Source organism: Nuphar pumila, chromosome 7 (assembly GCF_984573655.1).
Source record: "Nuphar pumila chromosome 7, dmNupPumi1.hap1.1, whole genome shotgun sequence".
Taxonomy (NCBI): Eukaryota; Viridiplantae; Streptophyta; class Magnoliopsida; order Nymphaeales; family Nymphaeaceae; genus Nuphar; species Nuphar pumila.
Window position 1 is genome coordinate 108,496,495 of NC_143255.1, and position 14,075 is coordinate 108,510,569.

Genomic DNA, 14,075 nt, shown 5'->3' on the forward strand with positions numbered 1-14,075 from the left:
TGAATTAAAATGCAAAAACCCTAAAAACTAAAGCATAAATGAAAAAAGTCTCATTTAACATGCATTCGCTCAATAAATTATAACAATATGGATTAAAATGCAGAACTCCTAAAATATAAAGCATACATAAAAAATTTGAATTTAGCATGGACGGGAGAGAGAGAGAGAGACTGGTAGCTAGTGGTCAACCATCGTTGGTCGCCGAATCAAGAGAGATAGAGAGAGTGAGTAAAAACAAAAGGGATAACTTGGTTCCCTTTTGTGTCTTTACTTTCATTGGCACACTCCAATAGTGTGCCAAAATAGAGGTTTTTCTGGGGCACTGCATGGGTGCACTAGAAAAAAATGTCTTTTATGTATTATTGGTGCATTGCATTATGCATCGGTAATGTGTAGTTTTTCGCTGGAACTAAGACAAATAACGCCAATGAAAATGTGCTTTTACTGGTGCGCCAAGGTAGACGCGCCAATAAAAGATGTTTTTTTTTGTAGTGTGAAAACAAGGAAGCTGGGTAGAACAAAGGAAAATTGCAAGGAGATATTTGAGATATAACTCCAAGATAATGAAAACCAGTCCCCTTATTTATGGGGTACTTTTTTTTATGATGAGGAACCCTGGACAAAGCCAAGGAAACTCCCCATGGAGCCCCACGACCACCCTGCGTTACGTGGCCCACCTCTGAAAAATTATGGGACATATTTTGTATTTTTTTCATCCATGGTGACACAATTTGGGCTGGGAAATGAGATGAGTTGCTCATGGCTCGGCTCATGTTTGGTTCGTAAAGAACTTAGGCTCGACAAGCTTGAGCATGAACAACCAATGTTCTAGTATAGACCCATTTATTATTAATAAATAGTATTTTATATTATAGAATTAAGACGGTTGAAATGTTTGATATGCAAGCGACACATTTAAAGTTCAAATCCTATTGTTTATAAGTTTTATTTTGTAAATGAGCTAGTTTGAGCCTGGCTTAATTAGTAGGTTTAGGGTCTAAATTTTGTTGTTTGTAACTTTTAAAAAGTATATTTTTGTGTAAATGAGCTTGCACCTGCTCATCTGGTTGCTGGGGATTTTTATGAGCTCAAGCTTTGCTCGGCTCAACAGAAGAAATGAGCCAAGCTTGAACACCCTCTATTCGGTTTGATCGCTCATTCACCAGCCCTAGACACAATCGGACACACGGGGTTTACCTCGCAGGAGGTGGTCCCATTTATTCTGATTCAGTAAAGGGCATCAGATCGATTCTTAGAATTTTTTCACCCAAATCCATCCCATTATATGTGAAAGTGTATCCAATCAACTATTTTATGCTAGTCGGATCCAGATTCAGTATTACAATTTTCCATCCAAACGCAATTCTGATTAGCTACGATCCGATTGTAACACTGAATTGGAACCAAATCTGATCCGTTTACATCCATGCTGCACAGAGGCTCACATGGTGGCTCTAGACTGGGTCAGATTCGGTCATTACCTATGCTTCAGTAAATCGAACCAAGTTTCTGCATCAGAATATTATCCCGAATCTTTGGTCCAAGGTCCATAGTTTCTGAATGTAATGTTTGGAGAGAGAGAGAGAGAGATGTGATCTCCATTGATGACAATGAAAGCCATTTTCGTTAAGACACGGATACTGCTGGATTTGGACTCTTGAGCACCATCATTTCCATTACTCACTGTCAACCATACACAAGCAAGACTGCATCTGTATTCATATACAACAACAACAAACAACAACAACTACGCCTTCATCCCAAAACAATTGGGGTCAGCGATATGAACCAAAAAAGAAATTCATTTTGGGTCTTCCACATGAATCCTTTTCCTCCAATCATTTCTATCCAACGCCATGTCCTCGGTGAGGTTCAAAGCATTCATATCATTTCCTATCATCTCCATCCAAGTCTTCCTAGGCCTACCCCGACCTCTTTTAACTAATATATTTTCCCATTTCTCCAACCTTCTAACTGGAGCATCATTAGGCCTTCGCCGAATATGTCCAAACCACCGTAAACGATTCTCTCGCATCTTAAAGATAACACGATGGTGCTGCCCAGGCTCGAACTATTGGTTCATTTTCATAGGATATGACAAAGTTTTTATGCTGGCTGTAATCTGTATTCATATAACATCATAAAAATATCAAGGCAGTTCAAATTAACTTCAAGACTCGTAAAATACGTGGTTTCCATATACTCTCTCTATGGTTAAACACTGCATCTGTTCACACTAACTCTGGCCACCCATTTGGATTTCTAGTCAGCTCCAATAATGAGTCCCTCACCTGGTCTGCCTGAATTGCCTCATTTTCCCTCATCTGAAATTCAAGATATTATATTCATGTTACCATGGTTTATTCTCAGAAAAAAAAGGACATAAAGATCTCCTAATAAACTCACCTCCACCTTGAAGAGATTCAAAACAAGGCCTCTAAACGTAATTATGTTGACAGTGACGACTTCAAGCCCAAGAGCATCCATTGCTTCCATTAACCTTGAAAAACCATCTGCCCTATTCTCACAGAATATCTTGACACTGAACTCATGTGCACCAACTTGACTTACCTCCACCTGCACCTATATAAAACAAAGTCCAACTTTGAAATTCTAAAAAATAAAAACTAGATGACCCAGTTTGTCACTTTTGAGAGAGACCCATGTGACCAATCTGAGTAAGAAAAACAGAAAAAGAATAAGGATAGTACTTCCATCTGCTGTCCTTTGTCATCTGCAGTACCAGAGTCTTTGTTTGCTTTCTGGTGCTCTTTGTTTTTTGTACTGGAAGATAGTGGCCTGGTTTCCTGTTCTGCCATTCTTAGCCCATTTGAAGATTCCTCATACTCCCCTAGTCGGTATACTCCATTTTGGTTCTCTGGTCCTCCATCTGGGATGTCCTCCAACTCATCTTGGAGGTCTTTCACCTGCTTCTGTAATTCCTTCACATACTCTATTGCATCTCCAAGTATTGAAGCTCTATCCATCTGCGTATTTCAAGTCATAATGCTTTGTTAAATCTAAGTTTCCATGGAAGCTCTGAAATTTCTTAAACCAGAATTTAGTACCAAAACAAAAAGGAAATAACAAAACCAGAGTTTCTTAAATTAAAGAAACATGACATTACTGCCTTTTACTCGATTATAAAAGGAGAAAAAAAGAAAGAAAACATGATAACAAATAAATGTTCAAATGATATTCATGAGATTCTTTGCCACAAATAATTGTATTTCAAATTTACAGATCTCTAATACTTCCTACAAGGGACCCGCTTAGAATCATAAGCATTCCATTTAAAGCAATAGAAGCATTTGGCTCCCTTTACTTGCCTTTGTGATTTTGGGTACAATTGAACGTAGGGTGTAGAGCCTGTCATTGAGTTTCTTCCTTCTCTTCCTCTCAGCCACCAAGTTCTTGGACTGATGCCTTCTTCCTCCCCTCTCCATTGCCTTCTGATCATCATCTTCATTCTGATCACTGCAGTCTGAGATGAAGTCTATCCTACCCATCTGTTGCTTAGTGATTTCCTTGTCCTCAAACATGCTATCGATCGCATTTGCCGACGATTTACCGGTCGATTCTTCGAGGAAGCTACCACATTCAGGCCTTGTTTGGTCGCCTTCTGAGATCACAAACACTTGGCATTGTTCCCCAAGGAAACTGAGAGGTGAATTACTAGACAGCCTGACTTGGTCTGGTGTTGCTTCCCAAGGCAAGTTCTCTGGCACCCACTGTTGGGCCTTAGAAGCCAATGGGTTGTCTACATAGTGCTCTAAATGCTGCTGATTGGCTGGGTTATCATACATGGGTATTTCCCTAGCTAACCTTTGGGCTAATTCAGAGTCCTGCTCAATGGACTGCACTTGGATGGATGGATCGTTAGGGTAGAAATGGAAGCCTTGAGGTGGGGTGTTGTCCTCCAACATGATCATAGTCTGCCCTTCATGCAACTGTGGGGATGAAGCGCAATTTGTTGCCCAACCATCATTGAATTGTGCCATAACAAACTCAATCACGTGAGAATCTTCGAGAACCTTCCAACAAAATCACACCAAGATCACTTGATTTCACCCAAAAAGAAAGAAACAAAAAAGATAAAGAAGATCATTTTTTTATCAAGAAAACAAAGACGAAGATGGTTCTGTGACAGCCTCTTTGCAATCAGGTCCAATCACATTGCACACTTTTTATGTGCTGCTCCACCTGAGCACCCTCCATCTTTCCCATACAACCTGTCAGATGTGGGGACCAACAGCAGATGGTGGGTGCTCAAGTGCAGCAGAACATTTGAAATGTTCAATGTGATTTCCCCTGATCTTTTTCCCCTCGTATTCGTGTTGTTACATTAAGTAGAGAGTACTCTCTCTCTCTCTCTCTCTCTCTCTCTCTCTCTCTCTCTCTCTCTCTCTCTCGTCAATTTCTATATATTTCTAAATGCCTGCGACACTTTATAAGAGGGCAAGATTCCTTTGGTAGCCTGCCATACTTTATAGGTACTCACTATCACTAAGTGCTTAAGACCAACTATCTGTGTTAGTTTTCTGCGATTGTTTGTGTTTGTGTGTGTGCGAAAGAGAGATAGAGTACACGTTTTGATATAAATAGCTCCACTAAGCCACCACGTACAGGAATCAGGACCTTAGTTGTAGCCAATACCTGCAATGCCCATGAACCAATCACTAAGCAGTCTAGCCATACAATACACCAAGCAAGGATAATTAAAAAGTGTTCATTTTCAGATAAAAGCATGAGAAAACCGTAAAAAGATAAAAAACAAAAGGTCACCTCAGCACTCGAAGTAAAATCTTCAATGGGAGAGATTATCCACTTGGGTTGGTTGGACAAGAAAGTTTGTCCAGGAATCCTGCAAAATTGATCATCACTGGAAATAATTATTTTGCATCTTCCTTGCTATAAATAAAGGAAAGGATGGTAATTTGTGAATTACACAGAATCCAATGGAATTGAGATGGGTAACCCAGAGACTGTCACATGTCTGTGTTCTAAGGTGTTGTAATGACGTGTCCCTACAAGGAGCTGAAGAGTTGCTATCAGTGAATGGAGAAATAGGATAAAGATGTTCTCTATTCTCATTTTCAGCTCCCCCACAACAACAGACCATCCATTCTAAGCAACTAGAAAGACGCAACAAGTCCAAAAGATATGGAGGAAGAAAAATGTCAGTTCTAGCAAATACAGAAGAAATAAAGAGAGGGAAAGGATTAAGGGTGCCAAATATTCTATATGGACATACCTTTGATCATCAACCAATTTTCAGTAGACACAATTGTAAAAACCCCTCCGGCGAAGTGGCTGGAGGGGATTAACTTACTACAACAACAACAACAACAACAACTACGCCTTCATCCCAAAACAATTGGGGTCAGCGATATGAACCAAAAAAGAAATTCATTTTGGGTCTTCCACATGAATCCTTTTCCTCCAATCATTTCTATCCAACGCCATGTCCTCGGTGAGGTTCAAAGCATTCATATCCTTTCCTATCATCTCCATCCAAGTCTTCCTAGGCCTACCCCGACCTCTTTTAACTAATATATTTTCCCATTTCTCCAACCTTCTAACTGGAGCATCATTAGGCCTTCGCCGAATATGTCCAAACCACCGTAAACGATTCTCTCGCATCTTATTTTCAATGGGTGCAACACCTACCTTCTTACGTATCTCTTCGTTCCGAATCTTATCTTTTATTGTATTTCCACACATCCATCTAAGCATCCGCATCTCAGCTACACTCATTTTTTGAATATGATGTCTCTTGGCAGCCCAACATTCCGTACCATATAGTAAAGCGGGTCTAATAGTCGTCCTATAAAACTTTCCCTTCAACCGCAATGGCATTCTACGATCGCACAGCACTCCAGTAGCACTTTTCCATTTCATCCACCCAACCTTTATCCTATGATTTACATCTCCATCAATTTCTCCATACTTTTGAATGATGGATCCCAAATATTTGAAATAATCATTCACCGGTATATCTTGCTCACCAAGCTTCACTACACTCCCATCACTACTTCGTTGCTTACTAAACCGACATTCCATATATTCAGTCTTACTCTTACTCAACTTAAAACCTCTAGCTTCCAATGTCTGTCTCCATAATTCTAACTTAGCATTAACCCCAGCTCTAGACTCATCAATCAAAACAATATCATCAGCAAACAACATACACCACGATACATTTTCTTGAATTGATCTCGTAAGCTCATCCATCACTATTGCAAATAGGAAAGGGCTTAAAGCAGATCCTTGATGTAACCCAACCGTTATCGGGAAATTGGTTGTCACCCCTCCACAAGTGCGGACATTGGTTACTACTCCTTCATACATATCTTTAATTATACTAATGTACTAACTTAAAAAAAAAACCTGTGGTTTCCCCCCCCCCCCCCCACAAAGGGGGAAACCGCGTAAGGAGTGGGGGTGAGGATAAACCTCACCCCCCATAATCCGCGGAAAGGGGGGGGGGGCGAGGTTATCCTCAGCCCCTCACCCTGCGTGAGGGTTATAAAAACCCTCGCGCAGGTCTCCCCTTCCGCACCCTGCATCGAGAGAAAACAAGAGAGAGAGAAAGGGAGACTTACCGGCGACGGCGGCAGCAGCGGCGGCAGTGAGGTAAGTCTGACCTCCCCACCTCCTTCTTCGTTCTTCTTTCTGGTTGGGAGCACAAGGGGCCGGCAGCCATTGCTGCCGGCAAGTTGCAGGTTTAAAAAAAAAAACAGACAGAGAAAGAGGGAGGGGTCGGCCGGCCCCTACGGCGGCCGACTCCGACGGCCGGCCCCGGTGACCGGCCGGCCCCGGTGACCGGCCGACGCCATTGGCCGGCCCCGGAGGCCGGCCCAGACAGGTGAGTGCAGAGGAAGGGTCGGCAGGGGCCGACCCTCTGCAACAGAAATCGGAAGGGGCACAGCCCCTTCTGCCCCTTTTATCGAGGGACCGGTTCGGTCCGGGCACCCGGACCGAACCGGGATGGTCTGGGTGCGACCCAGACCGAGCCCTTCGTTCTGGGTCGCACCCAGACCGGGCCTTTAAAAAAAAAATCTGAGAGAGGCCGGTTCGGCCTGGGTGCGACCCAGACCGAACCGGGTCGCACCCAGACCGAACCGAGACGAGTTGAGAAAAAAAAATATAAAATATTGACATGGGTGAATCGGTTCGGGTCGAACCGGTTCAGACCCAAACCGGGTTGGATGGACCGGTTCGGGTCGAACAGGTTTGGACCCAAACCAGTTGGGTGGACCGGTTCGGGTCGAACCGGTTCAGACCCAAAACTGTTGGGTGGACCGGTTCGGGTCGAACCGGTTCAGGCCCAAACCAGTTTGGTTGAACCGGTTCAGACCCAAACCAAGTTGGGTGAACTGGTTCAGACCCAAACCAGTTTGGGGGAAACCGGTTCAGACCGTGTTGGGTTGGATCGAACCGGTTTGATCCAAACCGGGTCTGATTGGATTTGGATGGTTCTGGATCCAATTGGATCGGTCTCGGGTTTAGACCCAGACAATCAGAACTGGATCCAGTCAGGCAGGTCTGGATCCAGTCTGAATGCTCTGGGTCCAGACAGACAGATTCAGATCCAGTCTGACTGTCCTGGATCCAGTCAGGCTATTATGGATCCAGTCAGAATAGAATGGATTCAGTTCAGACCCAATCAGACTTTTTGGATCCAGTCAAACAGTTTTGGATCCAGTTATGAAAGGATCTGAACCCAAACAGACAGGGTTTGGATCTAGATCAGAATTGGATCAGAAAGTAGTCTCGGATTGGCCCGAAATCCGAGATGTACCAAGAGATCCATTTGGATCTGTGGGATCCATTTCAGTAAAATGGGCATATCTTCGCACTCCGAACTTGGAATCGAGTGAGGTTCGGTGCGTTGGATTTGTATTAAAGAGGGGAATCCAATAGTCTATGAAATTCAGTCAAACTTGAAATACAGAAACTGTGGTTTCTTTAATAAGATTCAGGAGGGGTATTTTGGTAATTTTAGTAAGAAGTTTATGAACTGATTAAAGTATATTACCTTAATGACCAGATCCTAGTGTTAGAGCTTCGTGAGGCTCAATTTCTGAGAGAGCACAGAGTCAGCACTTGAGGTAAGAGATGTTATAAGTAATCTTAGATATAAATAAACACTTTTACGTTGTTTGTTATTGAAATGTTGTTTTTGATTAAGCATGATAGTTTTGAGAGACCATGACATACATAAATTTCATGCTTGACATTATGAGTTAAATTTTTATACATATTTACTATGCAAGTTAGTTTGGTAAGTCATGCATGATGAAAAGAAATTTTATTGTGATTGCATGTCTAGATCATTGATTAATATCATGCATTGTGATGAGATTATATTTAGATTAGAGTCTCTTTTAGTCTATTCATGTTGTATGAATGGACATTTTGAGATCAGCATGCATGACCTCTTAAATCCCGGAAGTGGCGACCTGTGGCAAGGGCTACCTGGTTCGCGGCCAGAGTGCAGCCACCATGGAGAGTGGGCCGCCGGTGATTTAATGATGTAGAGACACTACATCATTGCATGCTAAGTGAGAGCGGTATAAGTCCTAACGTCATCATGAGATTAAGAATGAGATTATTGTGATTATTCATGACACCACTCGTGAGAGAACGAGTGAACTTTATAATTGAGAGTTTGTTCAATATGTGAACTTAGTTATGACTTAGGATTTCACTCACACTGGTTTGGGACTCTAGAGGATCATGGATGGTTGATAACCATCATGGTTAGGATGTAGCATGAACCATGCCGAGATTGAGAGCTTGACCTCCCGGCTAGCTACCGGTGGGGTCCCCGTGGTGGTTCACTGCAGTGCCTGGTGGTCTGGGGACCACTAGGAGTGTATGGTTCATTGTTTGGCCAACATGTAGAATTGGGGTGTTCTACAGGGTTGCTACGCCCATAGATGGCTATTACCGGTATAGTCAACCTAGAAATAGTTGTGTGAAAGAGAGTATTTGAGAATGATAATGGGGAAAATTAAAATATACAAACATGTGTGGTGTATCGAGAATTAAAATAAGACTAGGGGCTTAGAGCCCATTACAGTTGTAAATTGTTGTTTATTTACTTATGATTATTTCTTACTGGGTTGTAGACTCACCCTCATTTTTGTTTAATTACAACTGTAGGTTCCAGGCATTAGCTCATTCACTTGTGAGCAACTTCTTCTTCTTCAGCAGAGCATTGGTATCTTTTACTTTCCTTGTCATTGAATAAGATGTATTTTGCTTTATTTTATTATGAATGATGAACAATTGTAAGGAAAACGTTGATTTATGAGAATGAAATAAAAAGTTTTTTTTCAGCCACGTTTTCTCTGTGTAAGCTTTGCACTATTCCCTCTGGGAAGTAATACCAACCGAACTCGGACTCCTGAGGTCCCAGATCGGGGTGTTATAACAATAGTGATAATGTGGGTGCTACTCGTGTCTGCAAATCCAATTTGTCATAACAGAAGTAAATTAACATACTGAAATCGACTGCCCTTTCCTACAGGATCATGTTATCAGGCTCAAGTCAGGATAAAGAAGGCTAGGTTGGCAACATCCAAACTGACAGTCAATGATTAGGCTGAAGACTGGATAGAGATCGCAAGGCTGGCAGCATCAAGAATGAATCTACAAAGAGATGTAATGTAAATGGGAAAGATCAAAATGATCCTAAATCTAAGGAGAGAAAAGAGGCAAGAGAATGTGAAACAAATCTTGTAAAGGTTGTGCATTACAAAATAAGAAATGGAACCTCCTCTCATTGAGTGTTGAGAGAGGAAAGAACCTTCTATCTTCGATGTAGGTACCCTTCTGAACTGAACCACGTTACACCCCTTGTGTCCTCTGATTTCACTATACTCATTTAAAAGGAACAGCCGGACATACCTTTGGGATCTGAATCAAGAAAATGGCACCCAGAAAACCCATTTAGTATGAACCCAGATTTTCAGAACTTTTTTTTTTTGCAAATCTAACCCATTAAAAGATCCTTTTTATACATGGTAATCTGATGATCCAAGAATCTGTTTCTATAAAATCAAGTATCTAGATCACATCTAAACTAAAATTTTAGAAAAAAAAAACTATGATAATCTGGGTGCATCCCAATTTACATATTTTATTTGTTTACATATTCCAATTACCTATATATATATATATATATATATATATATATATATATATATATATATATATATAAAGAGAGAGAGAGAAATGAAAACCTAACATATAGGAAACTTATCAACCCTACCCACTAAGAATTTTTTTGGTGTTATTTAAAAATCCTCACCCTATAGATGTATTCAGCATGATTGATTTACTAGAAATTCACAACTGGATCATGCATTTTGGATGAAAAAAATGGTATTTGATGCCTCAAAATTTTATAAAAATTGTAGACCGTTGATTTTTTAACCTTATAAAAACCTATCCATGCGTCACAATCAAATGATCCAAGTGTGAATTTCTAGTAAATCAATCATGCTTAACACATTCTTAATGTCAGAATTTCGAAAAAGCACCAAAAATTAATGGTTAGGGATGCAGTCAGGTAGCTTCCCACTAGCCGATATCTATATATATAGTAATGGGTCGGTGCTAAACCCATTTGATGCTAAACGTGTGCTAAATAGGTTTTTTGAGCTTTTTTCAATTTATTTTTAAATTATGACCATACATATGTGATCCATGTACTTGATAAGCGTTTGATTCCAACACAAGTATTTTTATAAAGTTCAAAAACTCAAACATCCAAAATCTTTGTAAATTTTTTAGGCTCTTAACATTATTTTTTTCATTGAAAACACATGATCCAACACATTTATAGGGCCCAAACCGCATAAAAAGCATTGGAGAAGCTAAAAAACTTATTTAGCAGGGGGTTTAGCACCAACCCATTACTCTCTCTCTCTCTCTCTCTCTCTCTCTCTCTCTCTCTCTCTCTCTCTCTCTCTATATATATATATATATATATATATATATATATATATATATACTAAACGAAACCAGTTGAATGGGTTTTTTTGCTTTCAGTGTTTTTTTCGTAGTTTTGACCCCATAAATGTGTTGGGCATGGTCGATTTATGAGAAATCCACACCTAGTTCATGTGTTTTGGAAGAAAAAAATGATACTTGGAGCCTTAAATTTTTTCAGAGATTTTGGACCATTGATTTTTTGAATGTTATAAAAATCCACCCATGTGTCGGAATCAAATACTTCAAGAGTTGATCCCTATAAATAAAGTAAATAGATCACATCTATGGTCAGAATTTGAACATAAAAAGAAAAAACCAGAAAAACTCATTTAGCATGTACCCATTACTCTATATAGAGAGAGAGAGACCAACAGTTGCATAGTTGGTAGGGGTTGTCAGTGCAAGCCTCCTTGTGGTGGGACGTTGAAGGTTCAAAACCCCAGTGGCACTATTGAATAATAACTGGTGGGGGTCTGCCTAACCCCAGCTTGCCTTTAAAAAAAATAGAGAGTAATACATTGGTTCTGCTTGTTTTCTCGTTTTGTCCCCTCAAAATTTGTAGTTTTTTGTATTTTTTCTCACATTTAACACTATAGATGTGATCTATAGGTTTTGTTTAGTGGCAACTGGCCTTTGGATCACCAAAATCTGACCTGTATGCAGGTTTTTTTGGTGATCCAAAATCAATGGTTATGAAAGAATTAATTTTCCTTGGCTCATAAAAATACATTTTTTTGTCAAGAAAACATGATCCAAGAGTAGATTTCAACTAAATCAAGCATGGTAAACACATCAAATGGTTCATATCTTTCATAAAACACTTCAAACTATGAGTCCTAACGGGGCAGAACGAGAAAAGAGGGCCTACTATGTTCAGTTCTCATATATATATAGGAAAATGGGTTTGTGCTAAAACAATTTGGTGTTAAACCATGTGATAAATGGGTTTTCCGGGTTTCTCCAGTGCTTTTTACAAGGTTTTGACATCTTAAATGTGTTGGGCATGGTCAATTTACTAAGAATCCACACCTGGATCATGTGTTTTTGATGAAAAAATGATATTTGGAGCTTCAAAATTTTATAAAGATTTTGGACCTACCCATGTGTTGGCAAACTTTTCAAGAGCTGATCCATATAAAATAAAGTATATAGATCACATATGTATGGTCAGAATTTAAAAATAAAATAAAAAAAGCCGAAAAAACTTATTTAGCATGTGGTTTAATAGCAAGGTTTAGCACCAACTCATTACTCTCTCTCTCTCTCTCTTATATATATATATATATATATAGTTGCTCACATGTTAGGTGCTAAATGATATGTGCTATATGGGTTTTTCTGCCCTTTCAATGTTTTTTTGCAATTCCGACCCCTTAAATGTGTTGGACATGGTCGATTTACGAGGAATCCACACCTGGATCATGTGTTTTTTTATGAAAAAAAGATATTTTGAGCTTCAAAAGTTTATAAAAATTTTGGACAGCTGATCTTTCAAACCTTATAAAAACTCACCCATGTGTCCAATGCTTCAAGAACTGATCTCATAAAATCAAGTACATAAATCACATTTGTATGGTCAGAATTTATAAATAAAATGAAAAAAAAAAACTTAAAACCCCATTTAGAAAGCTCATTTAGCACCTAACATGTGAGCAACTCACTATATATAAATTGTGACCATATAGATGTGATTTATGTACTTGATTTTATAGGCATCAGCTCTTGAAAGGTTCAATTCCAACACATGGATGAGTTTTTACAAGGTTCTAAAAATCAACAGTCCAAAATCTTTGTAAATTGTTTAGACTCTAAATATCATTTTTTCCATTGAAAACACATGATCCAAGTGTGGATTCATCCTAAATCGACCATGCCAAACACATTTATGAGGTTGGAACTGCAAACTCACACATTAGGTGCTAAATGATATGTGCTAAATGGGTTTTTCTGCCCTTTCAGTGGTTTTCTCATGGTTCCGACCCCATAAATGTGTTCGGTCAATTTACGAGGAATCCACACTTGGATCATGTGTTTTCAACGAAAAAATGATATTTGTAGCCTCCAAAATTTACAAAGATTTTAGACCGTTAATTTTTTTAACTTTATAAAAAACCCACCTATGTGTTTGAATCCAACCTTTCAAGGGCAGATCCCTATAAAATCAAGTACGTAGATCACATCTTCGCCATCAAAATTTAAAGATAAACTAAAAAAACCCATAAGCATGTATCTAAGCACCTACGCTCTACTCTACTATATATGTGTGTGTGTGTGTGTGTGTGTGAGAGAGAGAGAGAGAGAGAGAGAAGATCAACATTACCACTCATGAAGATCAACAAAATGTTGAACCCATAAACCGAACAAGAAAGAAAACAAAAATAAAATATAAAATATAAAAAAATAAGAAGCTAAAGAAAAAGAAACTACAAATAGATAGCAACAGACAACAAAGTCGAGCTCAACCAGGATCCACTGGACTTAAAGGCACCACCGATGAGTGATCGTTGATCAGATAGAAGGGGAGGTCTCTAAGATGCATACGCAGAATCGCATATACATCAACCAGGATTTTATGGACAAGATTATTAAGAACGACCAGAATTTGTTAGAAAATAGCATCATTGTGCGCCATCCAAACAAACCACCAAGTAGTAAGCAACCACATCTTCCAAATCAACTTCCACCGCTTGCATTGTCTAATTTGAACAGGGCCTGGGACCCAATCAAGCACGAAAGACTCATCTTTGACAATCACGTTCGGAGATCTCTATGTCTTATTAAAGAGGACCACAAAGATTGGGCATGACCAGAATAAATAAAAGGTAGTTTCTTCAGCAGCTTGACAAAGCACACACCAAGTAAGTAACTAAAAACCCAACCTCTTTAAATAATTGTGAGTCTGAACACTATCATGCAAAATTAATCAAGCCAGGACCCGAGATCTTGGGGAAGGGCCCTTAGCCCATAACACGCACTCAGGGAACCAATCAACCCTCGGGGGAAGCAACGATCTATACACTTTGTGGGTGTGGAATGCACCAGTTGGTGCAATCGCCCATTGTGACCAT

At 39.7% G+C, this 14,075-nt stretch overlaps 1 protein-coding gene across 1 annotated transcript; it reads right to left on the reverse strand.

Moving 5' to 3' along the window:
- Positions 1 to 2,231: 2,231 nt before the first annotated feature.
- LOC149832853 (transcription factor ABORTED MICROSPORES-like) lies at positions 2,232 to 6,839 on the reverse strand. Its single transcript, XM_090013317.1, has 7 exons — positions 6,778 to 6,839; positions 6,606 to 6,708; positions 4,588 to 4,656; positions 3,330 to 4,034; positions 2,712 to 2,987; positions 2,407 to 2,583; positions 2,232 to 2,324 (listed from the first exon to the last, which is right to left on the reverse strand). The coding sequence occupies exons 1-7, from the start codon at positions 6,837 to 6,839 to the stop codon at positions 2,232 to 2,234; spliced, it is 1,485 nt and encodes a 494-aa protein (XP_089869443.1).
- Positions 6,840 to 14,075: the final 7,236 nt, after the last annotated feature.